Source organism: Helicoverpa armigera, chromosome 7 (assembly GCF_030705265.1).
Source record: "Helicoverpa armigera isolate CAAS_96S chromosome 7, ASM3070526v1, whole genome shotgun sequence".
In the NCBI taxonomy this organism is placed as follows: Eukaryota; Metazoa; Arthropoda; class Insecta; order Lepidoptera; family Noctuidae; genus Helicoverpa; species Helicoverpa armigera.
Genome location: NC_087126.1, coordinates 4,335,739 through 4,354,550, shown reverse-complemented (window position 1 = coordinate 4,354,550; position 18,812 = coordinate 4,335,739). Strand labels below are relative to the sequence as shown.

The window sequence follows — 18,812 nt, the reverse complement described above, 5'->3', positions numbered from 1 at the left end:
AACTGATTTCGCGCCGACATGACGTACTGAGTTCGAACTATTCTCAAAATAATAAACATGCGTTCGCAATATCGCTTTATATGGATTTAATTTTATGAAGATGTAAGCAATATAAACGTGCATCTTTGCTAGACAAGCAAGACTGACGAATTAATAAAAGGGTTACCCTGCAGCGGTAAAACTTAATGGGAAACTAACAAGCGTAAACTAAAACACATAAAACAATAGGAAACAGCCGCGGGGCGCGGATAGCGAACTCCGTCCACTCGATAGTGCACCTGCGATAACAGATCTCCACTTAATTTAATATTAAAAGCGAAAAACTTTTTAATTTCCCTCTTATTACCTTCTTCACGTAAAAGTTTAAGGAACTTGTATTTTGTTCTGGAAACTTCGTCTTGTATGCTCGTGACGTGACATGTTTCCCACTTTATACGAGGCGAGAAAAAAAATTAGAGGCGGCCATCACTACGTAATTGAAGTGTCAAAAGTTATCTGATTTTACTTGCAAAACGCGTGGCGATATGAAATTTTTCGCGCAACCGAGATCGTTGGTTGGAAAAAAGAGAATTCGATATGAGGCGAGTGTCTGCAATCAGCATTCGACCTACATTCCTGTCGTTATTATGCACACATACGGGAACACTTGTATTAGGTGACATTTTGCTGCAGCCACTTCAGAGAGCGTTAATTTGAAAAGTAATTAACTGTTATGCACAATTTCCAAGAATTGATTTTTTCCTGGTTTAGTCTGCATTTGTGCTTAAGCTTTATTTAACTGAGTTGTATGAGTCTCCAGTCTAAATTGTTTCATTAACCGAAACAATTTAGTATAAATAATTTAAAAGCACATCACACTATCTATCAACTTGACATTGGCACACTCACTCGATCGCAATTACACCCATTACAGTACACTAAAGCAATTACCGAAAAACGTTATGTTTTTATTTCCATTTAATGCGTACTAAATGGGAAATTTTAACGAAGTGCGTTTTCATTGAACAGTGCCAATTAAAATTGTAAAAACAACGTATGCTAAATGTTCAAATGGTTGTAACGATGTCGTTACTGGTGGCCTAACTAGGTGAACTTCGTGTAACAGTTAATTGTACAGTAAACAGTGCAATGAAAACGAACTTTATGAACTTAATGGAAAATAAATTTTGAAATTCCGTGTTCCGGAATTGAATAGGAAATGGGTTTGTGTTTTATTGTATGTTGTGTTTTGTATTTAAATAAAATATATTATTTGATAGTTAAGTTGCACTTTTGTCGGCATTTTATTTTAATGCAATGTATGAAACGGCTAGGCACGGTAAATTATGAATAACTTCTTTTGTTGTGTGACTAACCCGTCACAACAACCTTTGGCTCAGCATTGAAGAAAAATCATAGTTAGTCTCAAATTCAGTGGATAATTTTAGAATATTTCCGTAAGAAAACTCAGACAAGACCTCGATTTATAGACAGTGTCAATGAACTAAGATACATAATTAAAATAATCCAGTTTCTAAGAAACAAATACTCAAACCTTTGAGAATTTGAACCGTGATAATTTTAGACGAAATGAACAATAATTGAAATATTTCAACAGATTCCTACAAATCTATTTATAGTGTTCTTAAATCTTACAGCCTAGCAAATCAGGTGGGTGTTAAGTTTAACCTCAAAGAACGATTTTCTGGCCTATTTATATGTTTTCCTTTTTACGCCCATTGTTATATTTCGTCTCCAAAATGGATATTTATAAATAGCAAAAATAAATGACACTAATCGAAATACAAAACAACAGTAAACAGAAGTTTAGCTGCAGAATAATTTTGTGCCCGTAATTTGGATTAAAAATAAAATTGTAGCTATCTTGAATTAGAAATAGAAGATAACAAAAAAAATAAGATAGAATTGGGGAAAACGTTTAAAACATTACCTAACCTTATGTTTTTTGTATATGATATACCTACAGAAAAAATATATTATACAAAATTACATGATGTTCCTATAAGGAAACATAATATACGTATATAACAACAGAGGTAAGTAATGTACACCTATTTTTAGCTCTTTAGAGAGTTTGATCTCAATGCTTCAAGCACAAAATTAATCTCAACCCATTACTATTTCACATAAACTCGCGTAGACCTAAAGGGGAAGGTACAGGGAATGCAAAACAGTCGCGATGTCTACTGCAATGAAGCTGCATCTCATGCAGAATGCATGCGTCCACTATCCGGTTATGAGACGACTGTTGACTTAGCTTGTACACCCACAGAGTTGTGATTACTTGGCTTTTTTTCGTTTTTTTTTTTGTTTGAGTTTAGGGTTTGGTAAGTGAGGTTTTCACAAGTGTCTACAGAATAAAGCATGGATAAGGTATAGTACTATACTAAGACCCGTTGAAGGGATATTTTACATCCTCTGGCGGACAACGTTAAATCAAAAGGTGGTGATAATCATGTTCGACAGTAAATAAGTAGGTAAATTATGACGATTAATATTCATTAACAAATGTAGCTAGGTAGTTAACTTCAATAGTGTGCGAGGTAAGTCCATAGCTAATTAACGATACTTAATTACACACCCTACTGAGGTAGTCCTTAGTGGGATATTTAATAAAGTAATTAAGAAAAAAAAACGATAATTACTTCCTTGGATTTCGCTACGTATATTAATCGTGATGATGGATAATAATAATTACCATTCGGGAAGTAATTAACTAACTTAAAACATATGTATTTCATAATTAAAAATACCGACATATAAATAGTTATTTATAATTTCGTAAAGCTATGACTAAGTTAATAGTACCTAACTTAAGTGACTCTGCAATTTCCTGGCCAAATCTTAACTGAGGTAAATTTTGCGCAGGCAGCCAGTTACCATACATAAAAAACAATCAAATATTAAATTGATAAAAAACAATCACCTATCAGAAACACAAAAAAGTGCAGCGCCTATAAAGATAGAGCAACTTAAGGAACTTAATAGTACAGTATTAAGCGACTTTGCAGTGTCCTGATCAAACCTGCAGAGATAGTTCCCTGCCGCCTGATCAGCGATAATACAAGGACGTAAATATTAGTTCAAAAGATCGAACACCATCGTTAGACGAAAACTAATATAATCTACTTCATCCTATATTTATATCCACCAATATCGTAACAAAAACTATACCACCGAAGATGCAATAACTTATAGATATAACTCATAGAGCAGTGAGCGACTCTGCAGTGTCCTGAGCAAACCTGCAGAGGTAATTCCCGCCTCATTGTGCCGCTCGCTCAGCAATAATGCACGGACGCAAATATTAGCGCAGACAGACACTACCGACCGGCAAAGAAGAAAAAATCTGTAGACACGAAGTTTCGAATTTCATTGTACATTGTTTTAGGGTTGTGGGCGATTGGATTTTGTATATTTGTAAAATAATACCGAGTCAATGACAAATAGGTAGGTAGATAATTAAAAAACTAGGATATTTTTAAAATTGGTTCTATCGATTAAATAGGTAATCAACCAGTTTTTTCTGATAAGTGACCATCCTCCGAGCCTTTGTCCCACCTATGTTGGGGTCGGCTTCCGGTCTTACGTTTAATTTTTTTCTGATTAGTGTATCGCCCAGAATTTTTGAAAATTTCGTCGGAAGAAGTGTGACATATAATCTCCATCGGTACAAGACAATAGCAAGACAGAAGAAGATCTTTCATCAAAATGAAATTCAAATTACAGGTACTAAATCCATCTAATCAAATATTCCCATTCCCCGCCATACATTACCGGACTCATTCCTCTACACACCAAAAAACGCACCAAATCCCCAGACATTAATCCTCCTCTATTCGGTTTAATTAAAAAAAAGAAACAAATGCAAGTCCTCCTTAATGAGACGTGGAAAAATGCTGGCAATGTTTAAGCTGATGTCATCATGGATGCAATCTCCGCCATATTGTTTAGACAAGGCTCCGTAGTGATGGCTATGCACTCAGCTCGGTTATTTTAATGTTAATTAATTGTGTTTTATGTGCTTAACGTGATGGATTGCAAGGGGATTCGAAAGTAGGTTATAGGTGGAGAGGAATGGGAGTTTAGAGTACGATTGTGAATGGTTCTCGTTTATGATAAGTGGTAAACATTGAGTTACCCTTTAGAAGATTTTTATTTAAGTACAGTTACCTACTTGTTTTTCTTTATAATATAATCTTTATTTATCAGACAATACACAGTCCATTTTGTTAGTAAAAACACAACTTAAAATTATTGTTAGTAGTTAAACATAATTACACAAATTTACCCTCACGCTATCCTCACTACCAACTTCACAAAATGCCTAAAGATAGGAGAGTACAGATTCTCCGCCACCGTTTTTAGGATTCTGTTGTTACTAGCCCGAATCCTAGTTATTATTGATGCCGTTTTTTTTCTTATTAGGGCGTAAAAGTCATCGGTTCGATTTTCCGCAAACATTTCCGACGCACTACAGAAGCGGGGTAATCCCAACATCATCCTAAAAATATTATTATATTGGATACGCAGGGCGTCCAGTGATCTTTTGGTACAGCTGATCCATAGACCCCCCGTGTACAGACCTTGACAGTACGCTTTAAACAGCGTAATTTTAACCTGATCGGTACAACGGTGAAATCTACGTGCCAACATATTACCTCGGACCGCCAGCGCCCTACGCTCCCTTTCAACGTCTGCATTATCTTTAAGGTCGTCTGTAAGTATATGCCCGAGATATCTGAAGCTATTTGTTCGTTTTATGTTCATGCCATTCATGGTAAAAATGGGTATCTGATCAGGGCATTTACCAGCGGCCTTAAAAATCATGTACTCACATTTTTTCGCATTATACACGAGACCATGCTTAGCTGCATAGCTCTCGCAGACTTTCAGCATTGATGCAATAGAACCTGGAGTCGGGCCCAGCAGCACCATATCGTCTGCATAGCTGATGCTGTTGATGTTTACACCACCAACCGAACAGCCAACACGCATGCTACTGAGCTCGTCTATGAGGTCATTTATATAGGCATTAAAAAGCCTAGGAGACGTTAGCCCTCCCTGCCTTACACCGCATTCTAACCTATATGTATTAGATAATTTGTTAGACCACTTTACATTATTTGTTTGGTTAGCATACCAATACTGCAATAGCCTAAGGAGCTCGTTTGGCACATTCCTGTCCCCCAGCTTTCTCCAAAGCACATCATATGACACAAGGTCGAAGGCTTTGGAGAGATCCAGGAAACAGGCATATACCGGTGTTTTGCGGTCTGTGTAATACTGAACAGTATGAACAGGGTTATTTTTTATCAAGCTCTTTGGCTTATATGTGAAGTATATCGGTATGTCCTCAAAAAAATATTGTGAGATGATTATGTTAAGTAAAGATTCAGAACATATTCATGCATTACGAGGGTTGAAAGTGTCTATTTACAAACTTACATTTTTCTATATGTAGTGTTGCGTAGGTCGGTTTGTTAAGTACTCAAGGGACTAAAGAGGTTCGCTCATCTTTTATCATGCCATGTGGGTCATTTTAACTTAGACAAAGTTGCCATCTTTGACCCTTCCCACGTACGCGTAGGCCATGTCCGGTAAGTTTTTTAATATAAACCTATTCCCAATAGGTATTTTCCTCCTACAATATTTGTTCCGAGCTATATCTTCTTCCGCCTACCTATAAGTACTTACACAGAAACCTACTTAAGTAAATATGTACACGTTCATTTTACTTCTTAAGAAAAAACAGGAGAATACCGAAGGCATTATCGGAACACATTTTTCCCATCTAAGGAAGTGCGATAACATGAACCAAAGGATTTTATGTACAAACTTTTTGCTGGCGTCCGCTTTTCTTGCGTTTATTAGAACTCTTTAATTATGTAAGTTGTTTCTTTTTCATTAAATATTATAAACATTGATACTTTGCTGTGAAAGGTAGAATTAGCTATTCTTAGTTCTCTAGGGATAAAAATAGAATAGTTTGTTAGTTTAAAAGTGTGTTTGCAGCCAAGACTAAATTTAGTCTTGCATATTTAACTATTGTGATTTATTGATGAGTTAATTTAGTGAGGAAATGTTAGTCATTTTATTTATAGTGTTGTACTGATAAAAAAATATTATCGATAAAGTTTCATATAATATCACTTCCAATATTTTCACCTAAAAAATATGACAGTCGTAAAATTCATAACCACAAAACTTTAACGATCAAATTAACATCCAAAACAACGTTAGCTTACACTATCCCACTATAAACACAACACTCACCAAAGTATGTCACGCAATAAAAAAATAAAAAAGACCTCTTAATTCAAAATCCCTGTCATCGTTATAATAACTTTCTTTAATTTCCTACCAAACCATCAAATGTTTAACGAGACCATCTTTATTACAATTTTGGCTTCATTCCAAGTTGAGATAACGAAGCAGGCCCTATTCGTTTAAATGATTGATAGTGTTAGCTTAACACCTCGTTGGATTCGTCTTGATTGAGTGTGGGCTTTTTGTTGTGTTTGATCAGTTAACCGATGGTCTGCCTGATTGGCTGCCTTCAACGTTAATTCTTAAACAAGACTCCATTGTGTACGCGTTGTCTATAGCCGTGACATACGGCTGCAATGAGCGCCCAATGTTGATTGAGCTTGAATAATAATAATATAGTAATTAAATTAAAAAAATAGACTGTTTCTTTCTTCCAGTTAAAAAAAAATTGAAATTAACCATTTTTTGTAATGTATTTCATAAAATAAGTGTAGGTATATTAAATTTTTACTACTACGAAATGATTTCAAAAGTGAAAAGTAAAAATGATTTTTATAACTCAAAAAGTCTTTAAAAACATTAAATGTAAACTGATTCAGCTCGCCAACTTTTACGCCCGTAAGTCCCACTCAAGCAGAAGTAATAAGCACGTCAATAAATCAAGTTTTTACAATCGTCAAATCGAAAAAAACTTTTCGATTGCGAATTGTGTTCATGTCAAATTGGTATCGATGATACACCATGACTGCCACTTGTAAACTGATAATTAAACTTCTTTTTAGGGTTCCGTACCCAAAGGGTAAAACGGGACCCTATTATTTTTGCTCCTCTGTCCGTCCGTCCGTCCGTCGGTCTCCAGGCTGTATCTCATGAACCGTGATAGTTAGAGAGTTTAAATTTTCACAGATGATGTAGGTATTTCTGTTGTCGCTATAACAACAAATACTGAAAACTAGAATAAAATTAATATTTTGGGGCGCTCCCATATAACAAACGTGACTTCTTTGCTCATTTTATAAATAATGGTACGGAACCCTTCGTGCACGATTCCGACTAGCACTTGGCCGGTTTTTAACTTGTTAGTCACTTGAGAATTCATGACAGATCAATACTTACTGTGATTGTATACTTGTGTTGCTTATTAGCAGGTGAAATCCAGTGGCCAATAGTCGTCTTGCAAGTCATGAACGTGGTTGAGTTGTTGAGCACACGTTTTTCATCACTAATGTGCCTGAAATGAAAAGAAAAATGTAAGTTGTTTGTCCAATTTATAAGTATGTATGTGCGTGGATTAAAAGAAGTGTTGTCTAAGTACCTATGTACATCCTAATGGCAATAAAATATGTGTTATTAGTAAGACTCATAAATGTACAATATTCAAAGTTACACCAGAAGTTCGTCATAAGATCGAACTTTAAATCTATATTAATTTTACCGCAGTAGCAACGACCGCACTTATTGCACAATCGCAGTCGATACGAGTGTTCTAATAAGTGTACCCAACACTTTATCATTTATTAACGATCTTCATTGAGTCTGACAGGTTGTAAGCTTTAATAGCCCTCAATTGATTCGCGCAATTTGCTCCCAATGATAATCAGATATGCACACAACAATGTTCGTATTTATTCCAGGAATAATTCGTGTCTGGGAATTTGTCTGGTTGGGAATATGCGCTAATTATTTGCCAATTACACAGTCCTGTGGTAATATTGGCCTATTTTCCCCTTGGGTTAGGTAGAGTAGTCCGTAATATTATGCTGTAATTTCACCTACTGTTTAAGCGCAAATTACCTGATTGACACATTTCAAAATACAGCATTTTGGACAAACAGCTCTTAATTAATTCTTGTAGATGATATGAACATCGCTTCATTAATTTTATATTTACCCAGCTTTAAACATGTTTGAGCAATACACATAAAAGAGTGGTAATAAAATCGAATAATATTTTTGTACGAAAACGTTATGAAGATATAGAAAATATAATTTTATCTTGATGTACGTATTAGATTGGATTGGACCAGACTTCATGTTGGGCAGTGAAATAAAAATGCCCAATAAAGTTTGAGGGACGTTTTATATCTATACGTATACAGGAACGGCTAAATTTATCGCTAACAGTATGTTCAGTTGAAAAAAAAACATTTTATTCTGAATGAAAATCCAATCAAACGAAATCATAGCCTTACAGCCGTCGCAAATCTCTATAAACATTGGAACGTTTGGAAAACCAATAAAAATAGACGTCGAAAATCAATACTAAATAATAGCAGACCCGTTTCGAAAAGTTAGCTTTGGAAACTGGGAGCTGGGCGCGAGCTTTGTTGATTGATTGCAACACAAACATAGATTTTTTATTCCATCACAGTTGTTTGCCCACCCGGCGCCGTAGGCTTTACTTTTGTTATGTAACTCTGGAGGACTCGAGCGATTTAAAATTTCGTATTTTGCTGATGAACTTGCGTACAAGATCCCCAAGGATTTTGGATTGATACTTTTCATGCAGGAACATCTGCGCTCGGGAAGTTGTTTAGAAATGTCTCCGTCTCTCCTATTAGTATCCGACGTTTTTTTAAATAAATCATTCTTGTTTTTGTTTCTGAGATCTCTTCAAAAATATTATTTCTTTACAAATATTTGGAACAGTTGGTTGAACTAGATTTTTTGGTACAATACAAAATTATTATTTGAGTTTCAGAAAATTTCATAAATCTTCCACTCGTCTTGTCTTCCACTAAGTTCAAAGTAACCCCTATTTGGGTTAAACTTTGCTTATTTTCTTACAGCGCTCAGATTTGAACAAAAGAATATCATAATTTTGAATCCTTTTGGGTTTCTTTTTTATAGTCATAGCAAAAATTTTAGACATTGACTGATGTAAGGATCCAAACGAAATATACTTAGGAATACAGAAAACATCTTTACCAAGAAAAACAAAGCTAAATGAACATTTCTTTACTTAATACCTTTAACGCCATTTAAGCTAAGACACTACCTAAAATAGCTTATGATACAAATGCCCCATAAACTATCAACTGCAAATAACAATTACGTCAAAAGGTTGACACAGTTGACATTCTTATTTAAGTAGTGAGATCACTTTTGCATCACCGACAAGGAATCTCTGCCATCTGACAACTCGGCGGCAATTAAGAAATTTATTGTAATAGCTTTATCTAGGGCGACCATTACGCTAACGACCGCTAATTCTGGCCTTCAATGTCTCAAAAAGAATCTAATAAATAGTTGTAACTATTTTTTTTCTTTCATTTTGACTATGGGCTATGTCATTATCATTATGAAGGGAATGATATAAAATTGTGTTCCTATAAAAAAGTCGAATATCTTGCGAAACAAAAGCTATTTAGAACGCAGCGTTTTATGATGATATTTTTGTTAGAATGCATTAGACTACTTTCAAATAGTTGTACTTATTAAATAACTTGCCCGAAGCAGTAAACAGATTACTTATCTTAAAATAATTCTGCATTGAGTAATTATAGTAACGAGTTACCTACTTACATAAATAGAGCAAACCAGATCATTTTATTTACAGACAAAAATATAATATAGCCTTCGTCTACTTATGTCATCGAATACAGACATATCTTTTGTGATTTCTGAGATGAAATCGTTTAAGCAAATAAGCAAAAAAAAACAACATTAATACATCATAAAGTACATATGTTACCTATAAGATTAATAGGCAAATGTAAATGGGATTCCCACGGTTTGGTTGCTTAAACCTTAACTAGGAAAACGATTAGAACTTCTTAACAAAGTTCGAAGGTACATTTTCTATTATTCATGAAGTTGAAGACTTGATTTCCATATGATTCATACATGGGTTTGACTGACAAGACGTATGGAGAAACGATTGTTCGTGTAATTTGGGGCACACATATCCAAGATGCAATCTAAGTGTCCAAGAGTTGACATGCACCCGACAATCTGATATGATGCTAAATCTCCGTTTTTGTGCCCATAGCGAACGCAATGATCGATTTGCGACATGTCCTACTTTCCATACACCAAGAAATACCTCGTTTCAGAAACATGCGAGTATCGAAACAAAAAATGCATTAAACCGAGTAAGTAAGCAACATTATTAAAATCGATTCCGTAGCAACAGTGCGTTCGCATCAGATGAGCTTGCCGCATCCACGGTTAAAGATGATTTGTTTAAAATGCTGCAACCACAGGCCGCGTGATGAATATCACAGCAGTATATTGGAATAATGATCCTGCCTTGCACTGCATTCAATGGCATTTTGCATACAATATGGTAGATGGATTTATATTAAAATATGGCGAACGTCAGTGCCGGTTGCTCACAATAAATTATTCATTGCACACAGTCAATTTTCGTTCAAGATAAACAGTCGTTGTATAAGTATATCAAATTCACAGATGCATCGTGCGCTCATAAATATTCAGATTACGTATTATTGTTCTCGGCTTGTCGGTAATTAGATCGCCCACGAAAGGAAGCTGCCTTAATAAGTTGGTAGCCAGTGTAACGACAAAAGTTTTTAATAAATTACCTTTATGATATGTATGGCCTATTAATATACAAGGCTCATTATTTAGAGTCGTATTTGAGTATGATAATTTTAGTAGTGAAACACGATATGGGATCTAATCCTTCTTGTAATGCATAATAAGTTGTTGTGGTGTCCGGTTATGGAGTAGCAATCTGTTACCATTCATACGCTATTAGTTTCAATTCACACTGCAGTTCTGTTATTGCGCTGTCAATTCTCGTCAATGTGAGTATGGTTTTTGGCTAAACGATATCGATTTCAGAGATATAAAAATATTGGGTTGTATCCTCTAATAACCTCTCGGATCAAACACGTGTAACCCAAAAAAAATACAAAGGTACTCTTTTCAGAAACCCAAAATTTTTCCTCAAACATTAACCACTTAGGTATTAAGATATCATTGACTTCAGAGCTAATTCTCAAAGGACACTGAACCATGGCTTATGATTGTCAAAGGTCATCATTCCTAGACATCTAGGAGTGATAGCAGAGAGAGCTTCTTGTATCGTGTTACCTTTTGACAAGTAAACAATTCAAGTTCCATTAACCTTATTTTTTGACTAAGGGCTGTGAACTTAATAAATAAAATAATATAGTATTGAAAATTACCTACATATTATATTGTAAGACAAAAGTCCTTTCACACAAAAATAAAGAACGAAAGGCCTTCATAGTTCATACATTTATAAACTTTAATAAACACTGACTCGTGTACAGAATTTGTGCCTGTCAATAGCTATATCGGCCAGATGACGAATAGCAAGTTTTACTAGCTGTCCAATTGACGAATGTTGAACATGACCTTACAATTTATATGTCGGACCAATAAATCATTGTTGAACGGCCGATCAAAACTGACACGGATCTCTCATACTTGTAACCTCTTGAGGAATAACGAACCAACTTTTTTCCCGTATCGTAAGTGTTTGCTTCAGATGAATAGCAATAAAAACTTTATGATTATGGCTTTCATGGAAATAAAATTGTAAGAGAAAGGAGTTATAGGTTCGAGGCAGGAAGCGTTGAGTAGATACTCTTTTGATATCCGAAGGAACGGCCGCTTTTTATGTAATTTATTGACTCGCCGAGTGTTTGAAGTAATATCTAATTTAACTGTGTTCAATATCCTGGAAGCGTAAACAATTTATGATAATTATCAGCAAACAAGATGGAGTTTGTTTGTTTTTACACGGCTCCAACTGGAATACACGTGCCAAATTAATCTATATAAATAAGGGTTTGAGGGTTACTGAGGTAGCTTAAGGCCAGAAACAGCGCCCGTGGAAGCTTATCTCAGTTTAAGGCCTTATAGAACTAATAAAATAAACGAAAATAATTCAATATCTAAACAAATGGCTACAAAAAAACTCGTTGCAATCCCAAAGCCCGCTTGGCAAGTAATGTTCGTACACATATAGGGTACATAATGACGAGAACTAACAAATTGGCAGAGCACTGAGCAGTGATCGATGGGCCCGCGACGTGCGTTCGAAACAAAGGCCAAAGTGTTGGTTGCAATCACATAGCCTATTCAACATAACCGGGAGCTAATAATTAGGTTGTGGATGACGCTTTTGGTTCTTAGTTTAAATATAATTTTTTTGTTGGTTTCGTATGGAATTAAGATAGTTTACTTTAGGTACTATTTGTTATTTAGGTATCTGTTTAAATAATTTTCAGAATTGTAAATAACATCCGAACTTCATACAAAAATTACTTTAGCTATTACCTAAATGTAGGGTAGCTTTGATAGAATGTCATATTTAAAATGCTATCATTTATTTCCTTTCATTACTTATTCTAAATGCGGTCACAACAGTATAAAACAATTGAAAACTATTTGCATTAATCACTTGAGATACAACGGTCCTACATTTGCCACGGCTCAAACCTGCCCCAGAAATCTAGATAGTACCTTAAAAAAATACAGGCGGAAAAAGTCAGGTAGTTTTACGTTCTGTTGGTTTTCTAGACAGAAAATAGTGAAGTGAAATACGGCTGACCCAGTAACCCTGCACGTTGTTTACACGGAAATAGTGGAGTTTTGCGACAAGCATTGACGAGCCGATTCCGATGACATAAATAAACTTGTTGGACAGACCCGATACGCCTTGTTATGCCGTCGTAAACTGAACGATATATTGTGACTGCATAATGCGGGGAACGGGTGCAGATCTATTGTATTGATTCGAACATTGTTTCTTTTGATTGGTTTCTCTGTTTGACTATCAATTATAATTGAACACAATTAATGTGATATAAGTAACTTTAAAATAAACTATATTTTATATCAGACAAAAATAGACTAAAAAAGCACAACATAGTGGTATACATGATCACCCACATAAAAGAAACAAAATCCAAAAAAGTACAAAAGCACAGTTTCCCGTCAATACCACATCCGCACCTCATTACAGTTTCAAGTAAACCGCACTGGCACGCGAGCAAAACTCATTCTACCAATTAGGCGTAGGCAGTGTTGCAACCAATCATCGTTTGACACAAGTCAAATTGAAGTTTGAGCGTTTCGGTTTGATTGATACAAATCGAGGTCATCGACTGATTTATCAGTCCTCTATTCTGAGCTGGGGCGAGTAATTAACTTTCATTACGGCTTTATGTAAGACTTGTTGCTTTTATATGAGAAGCATAAAAAGTTGTGCGGGTTCCGTAATGTCGGACAGGTTGAAAGAAATGTAGGTGTGCCGTGTGGTGGAATTCATTACGGGTGGAGTACTCTACCTACATTGTAAAGAGTTGGTACTTGAATACTTTGAGAGGTCTATGTGTCAATTGCGGATCGTTTCTCGGTTGAGTAAATAAATTAGGGATCTTGAGACTTATGTTTGTGTGGACTATATTCTAATGAATCAAGTGTTTATTCACTAGAGTGAGCCAAACTAGACATTTCTTAAAAGAAAGTTTACGTAAGTTTGAAATAAAATGTTATCCTATGATGACGAAAATAATAATACAAGACTTCAATAAACATCAAGATCCAAACACCATCATCCTCCGAGCCTTTTTCCCAAACTACGTTGGGGTCGGCTTCCAGTCTAACCGGATGTAGCTGAGTACCAGTGCTTTACAAGGAGCGACTGCCCTGTCTGACCCCCTCAACCCAGTTACCCGGGCAACCCAATACCCCTTGGTTAGACTGGTGTCAGACTTACTGGCTTCTGACTACCCGTAACGACTGCCAAGGATGTTCAATGACAGCCGGGACCTACAGTTTAACGTGCCATCCGAAACACAGTCATTGGCGTCTAAGATATACTTAGAAAGTACATACAAACTTAGAAAAGTTGCATTGGTACTTGCCTGACCTGGAATCGAACCCGCGCCCTCATACTCGAGAGGTCGGTTCTTTGCCCACTAGGCCACCAAACCATCATAACCACAAAAGCTTCTCATAAAACCTCGTCCAAAGGAAAATGGCCGTGAAAATATAACAATCTATCATGTTGCCATGTTTTATTGTGCTCAGCGGATGCCCGGAGATTATTTACATTGAATTGATGAGCATCCAAAGGCTAACACTGTCTGACCTTAACCTCGGCCTCTGTGAAAGTAACCGACTGCACAGAATAAGCGAAAAAATTACTATCGTCAATCGTGAATGCCTTATTTGTCTGGAGAAATGTTTATGAAAAAAATATAACGATGAGAGTCGGTCCGGTAACGATTACTTTAGTTGTGCTTTTTATGTTGTTTGTGTATTGCGCTGGGATCGTGGTGATCTGTTTATAAGGTTAATGTTGTACATTCCTATCATTTTTTGAAATTATGAATTGTGTTAATTTTATGTGATTTTTGTAATGAATAAATGGTTTTTATTAATTTTCACCAATAGCTTAAAAAATCCCGTGCTATGTTACGTATATAAAGGACCTACATTTTCGATTTTATCGTGATTAAAATCAACTTTTGGGATATGTCATTTTACAATTTCACGCGCACCATTTATCTAAACACAGATAAATTCACAACTGAAACACAAATAGATATGGAACATAAATCACTAGGCCTTTCCCAGACAAAACTCTGTTGTGTTCGCATCATAAATCAATTAAACTATTTAAGATTAACAGACCTTCGGTCAGTAATGATATCAGTAATGAAAGCACTAGATAAGATACGAGTATTTGCGTCGAACCATATTAATGAATGTCGCGACAACTTGTAATCAATTTATATCAATATCGCCAATGGGCCGCACTGTGCTTGTTAGCCTGCATTAATATGAATTTTAAGCGTAGGGTTGTCACTGTTGGTATTGACCTAGTTTGAAAAAAATACGTTCTTTTGTTTTTATATTTGGCCTATTGTAGTTGCTGACATGGCCAAGGGACTTTCCGTGTCAGTATTTTCTATGGAAAATCTAACATTTAAAAAAACTTATTGGGCTACTTTAACCACCTACTAGGAATAATGGAGGTTTTATCAGTGTCTTAATGAAACCATAACAGCTTAATAGGAAATATATGTATTCGAAAATGTAGTCATATAAAATACTTACCTATAAAATGATAAGACAGTCTTATCGTTGCAACTTTTAAAGCAGTTGGTCAAACTCGTAACATTTATCTCAAATCAATTAAATCGTTAAAATTATAATTGACAGTTATATAAAAGCGACTTGTCCTTGTGATTTTTGAAAGTACATGTTATCTAATCGGATGATTTGATTACAGCTTGACTTTTAACGTTTCCTCAAAAAAGTACAAAAATTTTCGATAATGCAAAATATTATTTTTAACGCCAATGAGTAAATATGAGTTTGATGTAGGTAATAAGGTTTTGAATGAAGAAATTTTTCACATAGTGAAAAAAACTTAGCAGCCTCATCTCCCGAACCTTTTCCCAACTATGCTGAGTACCAGTGTTTTACAAGGAGCGACTCTGATCTCCTCAACCCGGTTACCAGAGCAATGCAATACCCCTTGGTTGTCAGACTTACTGGCTTGAATGAAAAGAACTTAGTATAAGGTCAGTAAAAGCTGACAATATGTTTTTTATATCTAAAAGTTTTACCTACTTGTTCAACTTTTGACTATTTCATAGATAGTTAGAGGTACTGCTACTGGTATTCTATCAATATTATGTGCATGTATCATAAAGCAAATGAAAACTCCTCACTACCAGCCCTAGTCGTCATCTATTCGAATTAAGGCAGAGCATGTGTGGCATCTGCGTATATGCATCGGGACGGGCGGCCTGATCGTAAATACTCGTATCTGCTTTAACAGCACCATGTATATACTGCGACCATTACAGGACATGTCGACAACGGTTTATTGTGTAATTGTGTATATATTTTATTGTGAATATGCTCGTTTATCGATAGAGACTCTGATTTTGTTGGACGAATAAACTTGTTTGGGAATGTTGTTCGTTATTAATTTGCTGGTTTTGTTGACGGACATATTTCGTGTTATGTTGGTTATAGTTTAAAATTATGTAAGCTTATCAAGCATCCTTTTGGGCTATCAAATTCAACTGTGTGGTTAGACTGATTGCATGATGTGGGTGGTCATTTTTGGAGCAGGCTTTAAGTGCACTAGATTATTTGAGTAGGTAAATAAAATGTAAGTAAATTAGAAAGCTATACATTACAGTGATATCTAAATATCTTCACCAAGAAATCCGCAGTAGAAATTATTCCTAGCAAAAACCAGACCCCCACTAACGTCATTAGTGTCACCTAATTAAGACCGCCGCTCTCCACAGAATACAGGACCTTCCATACGATCTTAATTATTTTAGACTCTATTGGGTTTAGCGTGGGTTTACAAACTGGTAAACTAAACACACAAATTGGTATTGATCAAGTTAAGTAACCACAGTGAATTAATGGCCCAGTGACCAGATACATTATCTGGAGTTTCGACCTAGCTATCTGCTGGTCATTAATCTATTCATGCCTACGTTTTAGTTTGTGGTACGTCCATCAATTACTTTGGTTCAAGGACCATTCGTCAGAAGAGGGTAAGTGCCAAAACTGAGCCAATGGAAAAGTGAGGGTATTAATTGTTGTTTTTGATTTTGATTAATTCGGGTCACTGTTATTTGGTAGCCAAAAATACAAGAGGCTAAAATTACCATATTACTCGTATATATCTGAATATTTTTCGTACATTTCATCTATAACTGCTTAGTAAAATTGTTTTTATAAACTAAGTAAGTAATATAACTTTCTAATCACCATTCAATTAACAATCCAAACATTATCTCTTCAAAACTATAACAATATCCCAAGATACCGTATTATAACTTCTGAAGTCCTTATATTTATGTTTGAAGCACCATTCGAATACAATCCCCATTGTATTACGTATGAACATTTATAAACATTATTGATTGATCCTGTAGTTCATATACACACTTGATATATTAATAATTGACAAATGCACGTGTAAACATCACTTGAATGTACGGATAATGAATGAAATCTTATCCAAATTAAACGTTCTACCTTTCTCGGGCAACCCAAAGTAGCCTTTAATACGATAAAAGAATAAGTATAATTTATACTCTGCGTTATAATGAACCCTAAGATAAAGTGGTAAGAATGAATTTTAATAAGCACTCCATTGTTTCAGATCAACGGAACTCCGAAGAAGAAACGATTACAAATTACGAACTTGAACTTGACTGACAAATGTGTTCTTTACAACGAAGATAATAGAACACAAAATGAAGCAAGACAGCCAATAGCAATAGCGCAAGTTTGATTGATTGTAGACGATATCTCTTCAAACTACGTTGAATATTAAACGATGATGACTAAACATAAATAAATGAGGTACTGGATGAAAAAATATATTCATGCCTTCTACATATTATTAGCATAACGTCCGCTGGCACCCAATGATTTGTTTATGATTAATACTTACCTTGTCAACATTTCATAATACCATGTTAGTGTAATTTCGGTAACGCCTCTTCCTTATTTGACGATTTGTTTCGGGCGTAGCTTGATTGAAATTATGCTGATAATAGTTTGTATTTCTTGTGCGCATTTTTTACGTTTGTTTGTGAACTTTAATTCATTTTTTATGATAAGTCTAGCAAATAAATCACTATCTTGTTTATGTCTCATTTTTGTTATCGATTTATTCTTGAACAATTTTAGAGCTCTGCGTTTGTAACTTTTTGTTTAGGTATACCGAATACCATACACGAGGCAGAGAAAATAGTAAAAGTAGAGAGCATAAACGGCTTAGTCCAAGTTCAGTAATATCATTACTGCGACCCACTAAGTAAAAGCGAGTAATAAAATAAGATCATCCCTTTCCAATACAACATACCCCTTAACAAAATTTGTCTGGCTGTTTTTCTCAGGTATCTTTCCTTATTGGATGGCATTAGGGGTTACAGAATTACAAATCCCTTGTTTACTATATTAAAGGCTGTTAGTAACCTTTTTGTTTTCTTGTTTGCTTAGTTTATTTAGTTATTCAGCTAATATAATATTCCTTACCTTTCAAGCTAGAATTTTCTTTTTATTGTGTTTGTGTACAGTCAACTCTGGTAGAAAAACAAAAAAATAAGAAAGAACTAACCTGGCACGATTTCTGAAGACCTTTATTAATTGAGATTAATAAGCCTTTTTGTTGGAGCTAAATATTTTGATGCTTTAAATTCAAATCTCTAAAGAGTCATCTGACCATCAATTTGTCTTGCTAGACTCAAGGGTTACTACATTAGTCACATCCTTTTGTGTGGTTGACTTTGGTCGCGTATAAGTTTTTAGAGCACCCCACTTGTTCACCCACACACTCACATTGTTCGGTGGTATCAGACGGAATCTCTTCATGTTTGTCTAACAAGCGACGTGTCCGATTATTATTACTGTTTTATCTTTAGACAGTTTTTGTGAGTAAGAATAACGAGGATGTTCTTAAGAACACGTTATTTATATACAACTAACATATTTACAAGGTTATAAAAATATATAAAAGGTATTGACTGTAAAACTAAAATGTAAAAAAA

At 35.1% G+C, this 18,812-nt stretch overlaps 1 protein-coding gene across 1 annotated transcript in view; it reads right to left on the bottom strand.

Annotated features, from left to right (window-relative positions):
* LOC110370302 (gamma-glutamylcyclotransferase) overlaps positions 1-8,175 on the bottom strand; it is an 84,702-nt gene extending 76,527 nt beyond the window's left edge. Inside the window, exons 1-2 of the mRNA XM_064035613.1 lie at positions 8,162-8,175; positions 7,387-7,501 (exon numbers count right to left, since the gene is read on the bottom strand). Coding sequence (XP_063891683.1) covers positions 7,387-7,501; positions 8,162-8,175 — 129 coding nt within the window. The remainder of the gene's footprint in view (positions 1-7,386; positions 7,502-8,161) is intronic.
* Positions 8,176-18,812: the final 10,637 nt, after the last annotated feature.